Source organism: Schistocerca cancellata, chromosome 5 (assembly GCF_023864275.1).
Source record: "Schistocerca cancellata isolate TAMUIC-IGC-003103 chromosome 5, iqSchCanc2.1, whole genome shotgun sequence".
NCBI classification, from domain to species: domain Eukaryota; kingdom Metazoa; phylum Arthropoda; class Insecta; order Orthoptera; family Acrididae; genus Schistocerca; species Schistocerca cancellata.
In genome coordinates this window covers 153,383,089-153,399,740 of record NC_064630.1, presented here as the reverse complement: position 1 = coordinate 153,399,740, position 16,652 = coordinate 153,383,089, and the positions used below count along the sequence as shown (strand labels likewise).

The 16,652-nt window shown below is 38.8% G+C and overlaps 1 protein-coding gene across 3 annotated transcripts in view; it reads left to right on the top strand.

The window, feature by feature from the left end:
* Positions 1-669: 669 nt before the first annotated feature.
* Positions 670-16,652, top strand: part of LOC126188192 (thymidylate kinase) — a 62,439-nt gene continuing 46,456 nt past the window's right edge. The window contains exons 1-2 of one of the 3 annotated variants that reach the window (XM_049929730.1): positions 670-923; positions 8,060-8,196. In XM_049929730.1, the coding sequence (XP_049785687.1) occupies positions 898-923; positions 8,060-8,196 (163 nt within the window). In that variant the 5' untranslated portion in view covers positions 670-897. Of the gene's footprint in view, positions 924-1,267; positions 1,482-1,554; positions 1,699-8,059; positions 8,197-16,652 lie in introns of those variants that run through there. The other 2 variants (XM_049929729.1, XM_049929731.1) reach the window with 2 other exon arrangements.

Sequence of the window (16,652 nt, the reverse complement as noted above, 5' to 3'; positions counted from 1 at the left end):
GACGATTTTAAGGTAGCCGAATGCGTTGCCATCTTCATGAATGGTTGCCGCTCAAAATTTTAATATAGATATATATTTGCGAGGTGCTATGACGTTTATGTTATGTATAGACCCACTTGTAAATAACACTTATCAAACGCGTAGCGAATTTCGATCAAACAAAATAAATCATAATAAGCTACTGCATTTTTAGAGATAACGGTGAGTGATGTCCCATTCTGCAGGCATTAAACCAATCGGTTCAACTGGACAACTGGTGTTCAGTCGGCACTACGACGATAACTCCAACCAACCTGTCATCGATAGCGGCGACCGCCGCGTACCGCGTGAACACAACTCGATTTAGTAAAGACACAATGTTAGACTGTGGTAAAGATCTAACTCGTGTTGACTCGAAATCCCGTCAGTCCGAGTTAATGCTGTTTGATAACTTGCTTTGACCCATGGCAGGACAGGTGGCAAAAAAGTGCAGCACACATTCACCAGTGTCCAATGGTAAAGAGCGCAGTTAATTACATTCCATTTATTTTGGCTAAGACATGATTGGACAAAATATGCTACATATGTATGTAACTATGGATGGTGCCTTATGTAGCTTGAAAGCTATCTTATGGGCTAATAAATAAAAAAGTAAATAAGATTTGAGAACCTATATTTTAGCTAGTTCAAGTTTACCGCCAACTTGGCAGCTCAGTGCCGACACCTGAACTAAAATTTGGCTTTAGTCAGACTGGCGTGTGTTTGTTTACAATTGAGTTTCACGCTACAAGAGCGCAACATGAAATCGACGAGATCTGAACGGATGATGTGAACTTGATCATCCTTAGCAGGTCAAGTGTAAGAAGTCACATTTTCGTAATCTGCAAATAATGCCACTTTCGAACCGTTACTTTTTGAATGTGGAGAGCACACGATTTCAGCAAGTAAGTTTACCTAAGTTATATGCAGTATTGGAAAGGTACTGTTATGGATTAACAATCACATGTATGTTTGTATTACTGTGGAATAACAATTCTTTGTACATCCGTAAGCCGTACAACACTTTAAGGCCGTTTTACGAGTATGAAAACAGTCAAGCGTCGGTGAATTGAAACTGCGTTTCCTAATATCAGCTAAAGATAATGAACGAGCAGTAATCATACCAACAAAAAATTTTACCCATGTAATCATGTTACACCAAGTACACACAGTGAAATCAACAGAAGCAATTTAGTTGATATGTTAGGAATTACCCGGTCGACGACACCTTGTAGTAACTATGCCTCAGCAATACTTAACCCGGTGGTTTTGTCGCCGAAAGCTCAAAACAGCCAAAATAAGGAAACCGCATATGTCGGGCACATTCACTTGTGGGACATGGGCAGAATGCTAATTGCACCACTGTGGTTTGTTGATCTAATATCCTAACTGTTTATCCTGATGCGAGATGAAGAACTCAAAAGACCCTCCGTCCATGAGTACTGGTTCGTGAAATTTTCTAAGTTAGTATCCATGTTACTTTTTTATTTATCTATCATTGTGCATACTATCAGTGATGTCACAGTTTGTTCAAGAGATGCCTGCATGCAGTGCAGGCCTGCTGCGTATATCATTTTATAAAACTAAAAAAAAATCTTGCTTGATAGGAAATCTATTAACTAAGTTTTAAATATAAATAACTTACAGCCTGTACAACATATTAATAACATTAAAATATAGGTAAGTAGCTAAATGATAATTATTAATGGTAGCCTACTGTACTGTACAGTAAACACAAATCAATACCAATAGTATTAACAGTGGGAGTTACAGCAGTGGTAAGGGAAAAGAATGATTTTATCACATGTTCAAAAATCGTCTCTTGCATAAAATAAATTTTTCATAAACCAAATATGTGACACAGTGCATGCTTGCCTTGGTGGCATGTTGAATAATTGTATCCCTGCATGTGTGAGGTGTTTGTCATGGTCATGTATAGACTATTGTTGTTCGTGCTTCTGCACCCAACAAATAAGTATGTAAAGGGATGCAACAGTTGCTAAGTGGACACACTTTACACTGTCAATAAATTTCCTCACAGTAGTAATCCATAGGTTAGATGGTTGTGAAAACTGGAATAAGAGTTGGAAAATAGCATTTCAATTGCACAACTTCTGTCAACTGCACAACCTGCAGCTTGCAACAAGCTTGATTAGGGAAAATGTGGTTTGGGGTAATTTTGTGTATACAAGGTGTAAAAACAAGTATGATCAAACTTTCCAGAAACATTTCTCACAAATCGAGCGATAAAATATGTTATATGGATGTTGGTCTGGAACTGGTTTATTTCCATGTTGGAGCCCAGTTTCTACAACCCTTCAACACATTTATCATCAACTTTGAAAGAAAACTTCATTTGTGAACAGCACATTTGTATAGCTGGTTCTCATTTAGTACCCTGCAGACAGTCATGTCACAAACATTACTTGTTGCAGATAATACACTGATACTACAGTTGTTGCCAACTGCACAAAGAAGTTCCTTCTTCAGTTGAGGTGTCCTCATCCTTCTTGGCCTCCTCCAGCCGGGGGGCTTATATGTTGCATACCCCTTACGACGACAATAAATTGCTCCAACATTTCACCTGTCAGGACACTGTCATTCTAAAAATCTGTCTTGATACTAATGTAGAGTGGCATAGCCATTACCATGTGCTAATCCATACAGCAATTGGGCTTCCGCCAACTCTTCATTCAAGTACACTTCCATTGCACTGTTCCGGGAACCACGTCCATGATTAACATCAAACAGGTGATGGATACTATGTAAATGATGCTAGTAGAGCAATGAAGTTAGTCACCTGTAAACACAAACAATGAAGTGTCACATGTCAACATTACCTTCATTTAAATGGAGTAACAAGCTTTAGCAGTGAACTTGAGAATTACAACTTCCTATACATTCTAACCAAACATAACCAAGAGGGCATTTTGAACATCTCATGTGAGAAAACATTTCATGTAAAAGTGGTATGTTCAGTTTGTGTGTTACTCATGATTATGAAGAGAAATAGAAAACAAGCTCCAACATGGAAATAAAGCATGCTAGACTCGGATCCATATACTAAATTTTATTCTTCTATGTGTCAGAAATGTTTCCTGAATGTTTTGCCGTACCTTTTTTTTTACACCCAGTACATACCAGGTGATTATTATTAAAGTGCAGCTACTTATCGAGGTCCAGTGTGGGCTCTAATCTGCTGCTGCACAGTATCTCGATGTTACTGGTGCTTTTATGGAACACAATGTGTAAGTAGTGGTTAATAATAAAACTAACATTATGAAACTTCCTGGCAGATTAAGACTGTGCCGGACCAAGACTCTTTGCCTTTCGCGGGCAAGTGCTGTACCATATGAGCTACCCAAGCACGACTCGCACCCCGTCCTCACAGCTTCATTTCTGCCAGTCCCGAGTTCGAGTCTCGGTCCGGCACACAGTTTTAATCTGCCAGGAAGTTTCATATCAGTGCACACACCTCAGCAGAGTGAAAATCTCATTCTGGAAACTGACATTATGCTTTTCTCACTTGTTTGACCTAATCAATTATATGTGGAAAAATTTCTATATGCATTTCTTGAATTCACAGCACTGATTTGCACCTATTGGCCAAAATTGGAACAATTTTTTTTCCAGTGTTAGTTGGTTCCACATTAACACCTTAGAAAATCTACCAAGTTTCACTGCCATATGATAATTGCAGTCCACACTGGACCTCTGTGAGTAGCTGCACATTAATTATAAAGACCTGGCAGTTTTTGTTAGTTATCCATGTTAGTTTTGGCTCAAGATGAATGGTAAGATGGTAAGGCAATTAGTTGCACTACCATCATTGTCATTATTGCTCAGCCTATACAGAACATTTACAATTTTAGAATGATTGATTTCCACAGAACATGTGTAAGAAATTTTGAAGAGTTTCTTCACCCCCCCACCCCCACATTTTTTTTCTTTTTTTGGTGCTTCTGAGTGTGTTCCACCATTAACAAAATTTGCATGATCTGCATAGAGTACAGAGACCTGCAAGGTGTAGTAATAGGCAGGTCATTATGTCAACTATGAATTGCAAAAGCCCTCGCTCGGAAACATGTGGAACTTCTTGTGTAAGTCTTAGAAAGTTTGAATTCCCATCATTAAAGTGTAATTTCCGTAACTTAGATAAGATTTAATCAAATGCAGCTCTGTGGCTTTATAGCCATAGCAGTAGAGCTGTTTTAATACCATTATATGACTGCCAGAATAAAAAGCTTTATCAAGGTCCAATAAAGTAAAATTTACACACAGTTTGAATTCAAATGAAGAAACAGTACTTTCAACTCCTTTTGTAGATGTTAAGCCAGGTTGGAATCCCCACAAAGAGTGACTAAGAAGGTTGTGTACTAATAAATATATCAATAATTTGAGCATACGTTCAGCACACTACTATTTTTGGCACAGTCATTATTAAGGAAGTTGGACAACAATTATTTGAGCATGATTTGTTGACTTTTAAGTAGAAGTGGAGCCAGGGTAATTAAAAAAAAAAAAATCCTGATTTTTGAGCAGCTTAATTTTGGAATTACCTTTTGTGATGTTATTTATTCATCAACCACTTGTTATGTACATGATACAGGTTTTGGTTTGTATACAATGATAAAATTTTGCATTAAAAATTAGACATAACAGTTGAAGGGTCAAGGGAAAGAATGAGTTAAGTCCAGTTTTATAAATTTTACAGACCATTAATATTTCTGTTTAAATCTTTCCTTGATCTTGCAATTCTGTAACATTTGTGGTTATTTTGAAAAATCAGAAACCTTAAGTAATATTGTAAATATATAAACATATTATATGAATATAATAGAGGGAAACATTCCATGTGGGTAAAATATATCTAAAAATAAAGATGCTGTTACTTACCAAACAAAAGTGTTGGTATGTTGATAGGAGACAATAAAAAACACACACACAAATTTCAAGCTTTCGCAACCCAAGGTTGCTTCGTCAGGAAAGAGGGAAGGAGAGGGAAAGACAAAAGGATGTGGGTTTTAAGGGAGAGGGTAAGGAGTCATTCCAATCCCGGGAGCGGAAAGACTGTCTTCTTGTGTCTGAATATGTGCGGATGTGTGTGTGTGTGTGTGTGTGTGTGTGTGTGTGTGTGTGTGTGTGTGTGTGTGTGTGTGTGTGTGTGTGTGTTTCATTTGGTAAGTAACAGCATCTTTCTTTTCAGATATATAACTATATTATTGCATATTTGGACAAACTTTTGATGCTAGATGTTAAGAAGTTGAGTAAGAGAAACTTGTTCAATGAAAGAAGGGGCTGAGTCCTTGAATTCAAAGTAGCATAAACATTGCATTTTCCTTTTTTGCTTGAAATATCCATCAGATTATATTTAAAAACAGGTACAAGACTGCCTATTCTGAGAACTTTAAGCAATAGGAAGACTGTCATGATATTCCTGTGCTTTTCACCCACAAAAGTAAAATAATTCTGAATTTGAAACAGTGTCATAGTAAAAAAAAAAAAAAAAAAAAAAGAGGAGGAAGAAGAAGATTGCAGGCAATATTAATAGTAAGACCAGGCATTTTGCAGATGATCCAGTTATCCATAATGGAGTACTATCTGAGAGAAGCTCCATAAATATTCAGACAATCTTGATAAGATTTCAGTGTGGTGCAGAGACTGGCAACTTGCTCTAAATGTTCAGAAATGTAAAACTTTTCACTTCATAAAATGAAAAAATCTAGTTTCCTATGACTATATTATCAATGAGTTACTGTTGGAATCAACCAACTCATTCAGGTTCGTGGGTGTTAACACTTTGTATGGATATGGAATGGAATGATCTCATAGGTTCAGTTGTGGGTAAAGCAGGTGGTATACTTCAGTTTATTGGTAGAATACTGGGGAAGTGCCTTCAGTCTACAAAAGAGGTTGCTTTCCAATCATTTGTGTGACCAATTCTAGAATATTGCTCAAGTCTGTTGGACCCCTACCAGATAGTACTAACAGGGCGTATTGAACATGCAGAGAAAGACAGCACATGGTCACAGGTTTGTTTAATCCATGGGAGAGCATCACAGAGATACAAAGCAACTGACCTGGCAGACTCTTGAAGACAGATGTAAACTATCCCTAGAAAGTCAGTTAATCAAGTTTCAAGAACCAGCTTTAATTGATTACTGTAGGGATGTACAACACCCCCTACGTGTCACTCACATAGGGATCTTGGGGATAAGATTAGAATAATTACTGCATGCATAGAGGCATTCAGATAATCATTCTTCCTGCACTCCATATGTGAATGGAACAGGAAGAGACCCTCATAATAGGTACAATGGGACATACCTTCTGTTGTGCACCTCATGGTGGTTTTCAGAGTATAGATTTAGAGGAGTGCAGAATAGACAAACGAAGTTGCACTGTTGGAGTTCTGTAGAGCACCAGGACACTAATGAGACATCATTCAGTTGACAGACATTTATTTCCAGAAGTTCTACAATTACTCCTATCTTCTTCCCAGTGCTTTCCAGCAGTGGCTGTGCTGAGCTCCCATTGTACAAAGGTGCATGGTAACACATCAGCAACTGGTGAGTAATCTGCCAGTGTTGGTTCTAGCATTTTCTGAGGTCAGTGCCATAGCCCCTTCATAGAAGGGTCCAGTTACCATCACATTGCTACAGCTTGATGCGGCTGTGGAGATCTGTCAGAGCCTCGGTGCTCTCACTGAATGAAACTGTGCTTAAACTCTCCGAGAAATCTGCATGCCCCCATTGTTGATTGTCGACACGGCATGTAGGCAGAGAAGACCCGATAGTGATGTGAAGGGCAGCCCAAGAGGTGGTCTCAGGATACAGCAGGTAAAGCAATACTTGTACTACCAAGGAATGGCGACACAGGCACCCTGTTCCCCAGCTTGAACAGCTCACAGTTGCAGATCAGTGCTTCATTCATAGAAGAATGGCCTGCCCTTCACCTTCAGTCATTCACCATTGTGACTAGCAGTGAGGCAACTCACAGAATTGAAGGTTCCTCCACTGCCAGGTGGCTACGGACTTGTAGCAGTGGACTTCAAGGTGGCAGCAGTGGTGGCTGTAGACACTTTGTTGTATTCACCAAGGCATTCTGCAACTAGCACAGTTGACCTAGCTGAGAGTGAATGGTTACCTAGTCAATGACATGATTCCCACAGCACAGCTGACTGAATGTGCTTGTATTTTTTGAGCCTGTCAGTGTTCGTGGCTGACCTAATATTAACTTCAGAGCATTCCTTCATGCAAAGTTTGCAGCCCGGAAGGCACTCTTGTGTCATTCCTCGGTGAAGTTACTACATTTAGCACTGTTACAGAAGAGTGTTGTGTATGCTCTGCACTGTCGTCTAAGTGCCAAATCAAGTGTTCTGACATTCTCTGTTGCACAATATGAGGCAATAACTTCCCTATCATTTTGTATTCTTGTCTTCCAAATGCTGACATTGGTTACACCATTAGCATTGCCCAGGTCAGTTCCAACAAAGTTTTATTCCTGCCCTTAATTACTATTCTGCTGTGCAATAAATAGAGGAGTATTTTGGACATAGATATGTGTCAGTTGAGACATAGACAATGTATATAAGTGACATGACAGTTATAGTAACAAATTAGAAATTGTTTGTGTCATATCAAAGAAAAAATTGCCTGTACAAGGTATTAACAGCCATAGTGCACTTAATTGTTTGGTCTTGCACAGTATCCATTTTTCTTTCTGTAGTTTTCTGTTATTTCTGAGCAGGCTTTCCCACTGCTGTGGACACATGTCAGATCCTGATCATAGATACCTAAGTTGTAGAAGCCCTGGAATTTTGATTATCTTAGGGGTTAACATTTTTTTTTTAATTGCTCTTTCCATGCAATTATTAAAAGATTTAAGTTAGAATAATTGAAAATTGCCTTTGTATCTTGGTTTTCAATTATTAATTCTGGTGTTTTGTAAAATCCTTTTCTTTTCTTTTCTTTTCTTTTCTTTTCTTTTCTCTCTCTTTTTTTAAAGAATGATTTTCAAATGTGGTCCACCTGTCTTCCAGAATGACTAGTCTTACAAAGAGAGGTGCCCTAATAGTATTTGAAGGATGTGATAGATCTGGAAAAACTACCCAGTGCAAGAAACTTGTTGAGAATCTAAGAAATAAGGGCATTACTACAGAATTTCTGTGTTTTCCTGGTAAGTGATTAAATTGCTATAATATTTTTAGCCTTATAAACATAAAAAATGAAAGTATTATCCTTAATTGTTTGCTATGTTGTTTTTCACTGTTTAAGTGGTTAGTAGCATATATTAACAACAGCTCTAAAAAGTTAAAGCTTTCATGAAGAATATACCAAAACCAGATTGATGAAATTCATCTGCACTCCATACCTGGGTAATGATTAAATGCTATTTACTCTTTAATGCTTAATGTGGGAAGCAAGTATGGTTTTCCCTACCTCACATGTGTATATGGTAGTAAAATTGGTCTGTGCTGCTGAATGGTTTTGATTGTGTAAGCAGGCCCACCCTCACGCCATCCCTAACCAGTGCTCCCATGTGATGTCACTTCCATTGTGCAATCACTCTGAAATAATAATAGTTCTGTACATAATAGCCTTACTGTGACTGTGATTTAATGTAATGAAAAGCTGATGTAAATTTATTTGGAGTTTTACGTGTTAATAAGTGGCAGGAAAATGAAGCTAGAAAGTCCAAAATTTCAGAGAAACATATAATTTTACATACAGTATGCTTTTGCTACCTCAGATGTAGTTAAGTCTGCGAATGAGCCCATTAGGACTATGCAAAGTACTTAGTGGCGTGAATTTGCCTTTCTTTGTGCCCGTACGTCTTTCATTCTTTTGCTGTGGGCTTCTTTTCTTTCTTGAGACCATGCTGTTCCAGTCTTCTTCTTTGGTTTCTCCTCTTGGTCAACTTGCCACTTGTGAATTTTGGATCTGAAGAGTTCCCTGTTTTGGATATCCTCTGGTGTAATTCCTGCTAGTTTCAGATCTGTTTTGATTTTGCCAATCCATTTAATTGGGTCTGTTTTAGATTCACTCCTTTTTTCATAGAATTCAACTATTTGCTTTGTAAATCTGTCCAGATTCATTTTTTTGATGTGTCCATAAAATCTTAATCTGTGTTTTCTAGTGTCACTGTGAATATTAGAGTATTGTTTGATTTCCTGTTTGCCTCTGAGCTAATACTGTCCATCTACAAGTTTTGGGCCTAAATTTTTTCTTATGATCTTCCGTTCCTTTTTCTGAATGTTTTCTTTGTCTGTTTTCCTGTTTAAAATTAGTGTCTCTGATCCATATAGGCATTCTGGTTTTATGACTGTATTGTAATATCGTAGTTTTGTGTGCTTAATAGTTATCATTGCATTACTATTTAGGATTTTGCAGTGACCAAATAATTTCCAACTGGTGGGGGATCTTCTCCTGAATGAAATCAATATAAATTGTCATCCTTTTCTGCAAATAAAACAAATAGAAATTTTGAAAGATTTTATATGATCTCCAGAGTGCTCTGAAAAGATAATTTAAATGTGCTACAACACACTAGAATAAAAAAATCTGTAATTGAACCCAAGAAGTGTGTGTGTGTGTGTGTGTGTGTGTGTTTTACAGACTTTTTTTTATTCTAATGGTTACGTATATCTTGGGTTCAATTACAGATTTTTTTATTCTAGTGTGTTGTAGCACATTTAAATTATCTTTTCAGAGCACTCTGAAGATCATATAAAATCTTTCAAAATTTCTATTTGTTTTATTTGGCAGAAAAGGATGACAATTTATATTGATTTCATTTAGGAAAAGATCCCCTACCAGTTGGAAATTAGTCACTGCAAAATCCTAAATGGTAATGCAATGATAACTCTTAATAATCAGGTCGGATATGGTTACTAGAGACAGTTGCATGTAATAGCTCTTCACAGCAGTGTATTCCCTAAGCTGGTTGTGCCTGTGAAATCTCCCCCTTGGATCACTAGAGGAGGAGTTGAATCTTTGGCTTGATGTAGTCTGTCTGTCTGTTTGCACTCTGCCTCAGATTTATGCAATGTTGTCAAATGTTGAATTTCTATTAACTGTTTTCTGTAATGTAGTCTGTGTCAGATAAAGCATGACAAGTTGAGTATTTTCCATGTGAAGAAATAATTTAGGTTAGTTTTGCAGTTGCTGAGATTCACTTTAGGGCAGGCAGTAATGATTGAACTTTGACAGTGGCAATTTACCAACCAAATTTTCGTACGCAAAGAAACTGTGATGTTGCGAGCTCTGAAAGACAATTTTTATGAATGTGAATGAATTATTTTCAGAATATAATCAGTGATACTTAAAAAAGTGTTAAAACATTTGGTAGAAATTTTTGCTCCCTTCTTTTAAAGAACTTACGTTACAGAGCTGCTGCACTGCAGAATTGCAGTTTTTGGGCTGGACACCTGAAAGGAGCATACAACAAGACATATGATGACACTGTTCTTTCCAGTATTTTTCAAGTGTCAGTACTTTATTATCTTGGCCCAGCAACTTTGAAGGCCCACATGCATGCATCTGAACAATGTGCACTAGGCAGAGCTGCTACACCTATGACTGCACATGCATCACTAAGCTGTAGCACTTGTCTCGCTTTGCCACAATGCCCTGCGCCTCTCACTGAGCAAGTAGTGCTCCCAGCAGTACTATAACATCTGCTCAATGACAGCTGCACTGTGGTCCTACTTTCATCTACATCTACATTTATACTCCACAGGCCACCCAACGGTGTGTGGCAGAGGGCACCTTACATGCCACTGTAATTACCTCCCTTTCCTGTTCCAGTCGTGTATGGTTCGCAGGAAGAATGACTGCCGGAAAGCCTCTGTGCGCGCTCGAATCTCTCTAATTTTACATTCGTGATCTCCTCAGGAGGTATAAGTAGGGGGAAGCAATATATTCAATACCTCATCCAGAAACGCACCCTCTCAAAAAAACCTGGACAGCAAGCTACACCTCGATACAGAGCGCCTCTCTTGCAGAGTCTGCCACTTGAGTTTGCTAAACATCTCTGTAACGCTATCACGCTTACCAAATAACCCTGTGATGAAACGTGCTGCTCTTCTTTGGATCTACTCTATCTCGTCTGTCAACCCGACCTGGTACAGATCCCACACTGATGAGTAATGCTCAATGATTCTTTCACTGTTATATTCACCTCACAGTCATATTGCTAACTGCAATGCACCATAATTCTGTGGTTTCCTTTTCACTACATCTAGGTTTCTCTCATTCATTACTCGCTGCCCTTTGTTGTTGTGCCTTCTCCGCTGTCCGCTTTCCTCATTATTGTCTTCTGTCCATACTCAATGTTCTGCTGTCGACAGACCCCGAACAGTATGGCTAGCATTACCTAGTTTATTGTTTATTGAGTTATTCTCGATCTTCTGTCAAATCCTGGCCATAATGATTGGTGAAGAGGTAAAAGATTAGCAGCTTAACGTGGATGCAAATCTTGTAAAGCTCTTGGAATAGCCTAACAACAGCAACAGCTGCTCTCGCAGCAGCAATTACAACAAGTTTCAACAGCAGCAGCAACCAAATGAATTGCTCCATCAAGAAATTCAGCTTCTGGAGGAACAACTACGGATTCAGGGTACACACTCAATCCAGGCAGTGGTCAGTTTCCAGGCTGGGAGAGCTCACCTGCTTTTCTGCCATTTAAAAAGGCCAGAGGGTATTGGAACACACATTTACAGTGGCTGAAGCATCACTTCTTCACCTTTCAGGTCACTAATGACACACTCCAATGGTCACTTGTTCTGTTTGGCTTCTCTGGAGACTTTTTGTTTTTACTTAAGAATTTGGCTTCTCTGTCAAATCCTGTCACCCTCACATTTGAGAAATGTGCACGTTACTGTTGAATTATTATTTGCAATGACTCTGTGTGGTCACATTGTGGCTCGAATTTCATTAATACTGTTACTCCATAAGCAACGCAGTCAGTCATATTGCACCTGGGTCACTGATTCACAAGGGTTGAGTCACCGTATGGATTCTGCTGGCTTTTAAAACTCCTATGTTGACTCTTTAATTTGGTATGTAGTGGTCCAGTTAGCTGCCGATTGGGACTGCACGCCAGCCCTTACATGAGACAACCAACCTGTGGATGATACTTTGACAGCTGCACACTCTTTCAGAATTGCATAAGTAGTAAATGAATGCATCAAGGCATGACCATAAGTAGCAGTGGTCCAGGTGCTGCATCGTGCCCCAGGATTGTGAAATCCTTGTAAACTTCTTCTTAGAGTGCAGTGGCGTGATTTCATAAAATTCAGGTGTGTCAGTGATGTCTGAACAGCCTGTCATGCACTGTTGGTGTGGGTAGCGGGGTCTTCCATCTTGCCCAGACTGCTTCTTATGCGGGCATATTGTCTGGATTGCTGGGTGCACTGCACCAATCTTGTAAAAGGCTGACATCTCCGAACAGTCTGCTGTAAGCCATGAGGACAGGGCCAGCTCCCCACAATTGTCAAGAAATGGTATATGAACTTTAGGCAAATAGCTCCCCCTGGCAGACCTTTTGCTCGCATGTTTCTTATAAACCTCACAGTTGCGAGCAAAGGTGTCCAGTTAGTTCACTCCTCCCTCGTCCACCCAACTTAGCCTCACCCTCATATGTTGATAATGTATGGTGACAGTTCAGTTCCTCTCCAGGATCAGTTCACTTCCGCAGACTATAAGGAGGTCACATGGCCAATAATGCTATCTGTTGTCAATATTCGCTTGGTTTGAAACATTTTCAGTCTGGATGCCTTCTCATTGTTTGGATTCTCCATCAATGACTAGGTTCAGGTCAGCTCTGACATGGTTCCCTTCCAGGAACTTGACGACCATTGTGCTGCTTTTTCCTATATTTTTCAGTGTGGCCTGGACTTGCTGCAGACTTCCAGGCTCATATCTCCTTGCATCCAGATGCAGTGGCCTGTTTCTGCTGAGCAAAACCCATTCCGTATCTTTATGGATGGTTGTTAAGCAGGAAATCGGTTGACTCCAGGAAGCTGAGGTGATTGAACTGCGTAATACAAGTGCTTGGGCCATGTCATTAGTATTTCATTTATTTATTTAATAAAATTGCAGCCAAATAGCCATACACCATTACTTTGCTTAACATTTTGCATTTTACATTTACGTTTTACATGTTTGCATATTCATTTATAGATTTCACTCTTTTACTGCACAGTTCTATGTGATATCGTTGACAGGATTTGTTACACGGTTCATACAAACACGTTGTGGTTGGGTCGTGATAATTTTTGTTTTTGCAAATTAGATGATGAAAGCCGTGAATCTAGTTAAGAAATGTTGCAGTTCGAAGTTTGGTGCTGTCCATGAGCAGTTCGTCATTGCTTCAGTACCATAGAACTCCGGCCATACTTTTTCTCATTTATCCTCCATGATCTTCAGTTGATTTGTGGAAGCCTTGGTGTGTGGCATCATATATCAAAGTTTGATGTCTTCACTTAGGAATGTCTGTCTCACTAGCAGTTACACTAGTCTAGATCTTGTTGTCTTTGAGAGACCTATTGCTCTTTTTAGATAAGTTGATTTTACTTTTTCTAGTGTTTCTAGATTTTTTTTTTTTCTCTCAGGTGGTCCCATTTAACATCAATCCCGTAGGCCAGGATTGGCAAGATTTTTGCGTTGAATAATTTCATGGCCGTTTCTAGACTGAGTAGGCAGGTGTTTTTGATGTCCTGTATTGCTATTATTGCTTTGGCTGCACATTCTGTTGCATGTTTCGTGAAGCATTTGGCTGTTGGTTGCAATGTCACCCCTAGGTATTTAAAGTCTTATGAGATTTTTAATTTTTGTCCTCTGGTATTGATTTCCACCTTCTTGGGTGTTTTGCCTCCTTTTCTGAAAATCACCATTTACATTTTTGTTATGTTTATGTGTAGTTTGTGTTCACTGCACCGTTTATCTATTTTCTCAATGATTTTCTGTTGTTCCTACAGCTTTGTCATCAGCATATGCATATACGTACACATCGTCTTCATTTTCTCCAATTCGCAGTACTTCTTCGGTGGCAAGAATGTACAGCAAAGGGCTCATTGGGTCACCCTGTAAGAATCTGTTCGATTGCAAAATGAGGTTCGAAAAAGAGAGGTTGCCTGATATTGTGACAAGTTGTATTCGAGGATTTACTTGATTATTCTTACCCATATGCTGTCTTCTCCCATTCTGTTTTCCAGTTTTCGGACTATGGGATCTCTTTCCAGTAGGTCAAAGGCTTTGGTAAAGTCTATGAACACTGTGTAGAACATTTGTTTCTTTTGTAGCACTTGGTCAATGTTGTTTAGAAGAAGCCTGACTGCCGTAAATGTTGATCTTCTAGATCTGAAGCCCACTTGTCGTTCTGGGAAGTGACTGTCCACACACGCTTTGATTTTTTGTGTAATTATCTTGAAAACATCTTGAACTGAGTATTTTCTAGGGCTATGCTTCTTTACTTGTTTGTGTCCGTTGGATCTTCTCTAGTTTTGTAGAGAACTTTTATTATCGAGTGTCTCCATTGGGTCGGAATTCGTCCAAGTTCCAGGCATTTGTTGAATAGCTTGATCCATATGTGTTGGAGAGCCTCTTTCACATCTTGTATATGTTCATTATATATATTATCGGGTCCTGCTGCTTTCTTGTTCTTCAGTGTTTTTATTACTTCTTTTAAATCCTCTTCATTTAGAGATTCCCATACATTGTCTTTTTCCTCTTGGTCTTGCTGCTATGTATGGGTCTTTCGCTGCTTCGTCCGAGTGTTCTTAGAACAATGTTCCTTTTGCTATAGCATTCAGCATCGAACCATCTTTTTGCTGTCCTTGTTTTTGGGTTTGTTTGTATTACTGAATTTTTTAGGAGGTCTTTTATTTTGCCTGTTGCTTTTTCAAGGTCTCCCTCCTCTATTAAAGTTTATGTTTGTGTTATTTGTTCTTGTTGGTTTGCTATTTTTTCTTTATCCATTTTTCTTTGTGTGATTTCGTGGGTCTTTCTTGCTGGTGGTGAGTTGACATTATGTATTTTTATCTTCATTGGAATGTGCTCTCATATAGGAGTGATGGAATCATGCCATATTGGTTGAATACTTCCTTTTATTTCTCCTCTTGTTAATGTGATATCAGTGGTGCTTTTCCCATTATGACATATATACGTAGGTATTTGTGTATCGTTCAGTAGGGTAAAACCATCATCTTCTGGGGTTTCAATGACTATTCTTATTTTATAGTTCTCCGTGTTTATTCTGCAGTTGAGATCGCCTGCAATAATGGTGGGTTTGCTGTCGCATTGTTTGATGAGTGTGATTATTTCATCAATTATTTCTACTGCATTTGTATGGGCTGGAAATAGGCTGCAATTATATTTATGTATGATGCTTCTACTAGCATACTATGTTCTTGTTTTATGCTTTCTTTGGTGGGGGTCATCCAGGATTTCAGTAGGATAGATATTCCTCTCATGGGTTGTCCTCTTTCTAGAATTGCAAGATCCGAGTTTTTCTGAATGTCTGTTGGCGTTGGATTAAGAGCCTTTTTTATTCCCTCTGTATTCCACAAGACAGCTTTTATTTCTTGTTCTTCTGGTTTTCTTCTTAGTTTAGTTGAGCTCTGCTCCCTCTTCCATTGATCTCCTTGGGAAATGAAATTGACGTACTTTTATGTTTTCAGGCCAGAATTGTGGTTCTTGTGTGATTTGTAGATCTTCAAACAGAATGCCTACTTTGAAAGCTTTTTTATCGCCCAGTGCCTGCGCAGTTTTTCACATTCTAGTTGTCCCAATATTCTGTTCTTGTTGAGGTATTTCACTACTGTATCAGTTGTGGTGGTTCTCTTTAAGTTACCGATATATAGCCTTGCTGTTGTTTCAGCTGCTTGCATTTCTTTGTCTTTTTTTGGACCGATTATGGTTTTATTATTAGTCTGGTTTCTTTCCCTGTACCAGCTCTGCCCTACCACAGTTCTTCAGAATGGTCCCTCTAGTTCATTACCGTATTTACTCGAATCTAGGCCGCACCTGAAAAATGGGACTCGAAATCAAGGGAAAAAAATTTTCCCGAATCTAAGTCACACCTGAAATTTGAGACTCGAAATTCGAGGGGAGAGAAAAGTCTTAGGCCGCACCTCCAAATCAAAACAAAGTTGGTGCATTGTAATATGAGACACAATTTAGGTCGAATGAATGACGATACAGCTACATTAGTTTGGTTCGAGTCTTAGGCTTAGCAGTTAAGCTATACCAGGTAGCCATTGCTATGCGTCAGGCGCTCCATCCATATTTATACGGGTACCCTTCCTTTTTCACGTGCTTCGTCTGGTTTGAATTGTTTGCTTATTTCTCTTTGATATAAGTGTTTACGTCACTCTAAGCTAAAAATGCATTACTGTACTGTGTCATGCATTGTTTGTCGCATTCTGTGTTTACGGCCTGTCGCCGCTCGCAGCATGGCTTGCTTTTGTGCACGCTACCGCCGCTTACAATTAAAAAAAAAAAAAAAAAAAAAAAGAGAGGAGTCGTTTCATTAGCGAAACAATGGCAAGAGACTGCTATTTGTTGTTACTTACACTGCTGCTTCCTTTGATAATGATCAACAAGAACCAAATAATAGAATGTGTATGATAG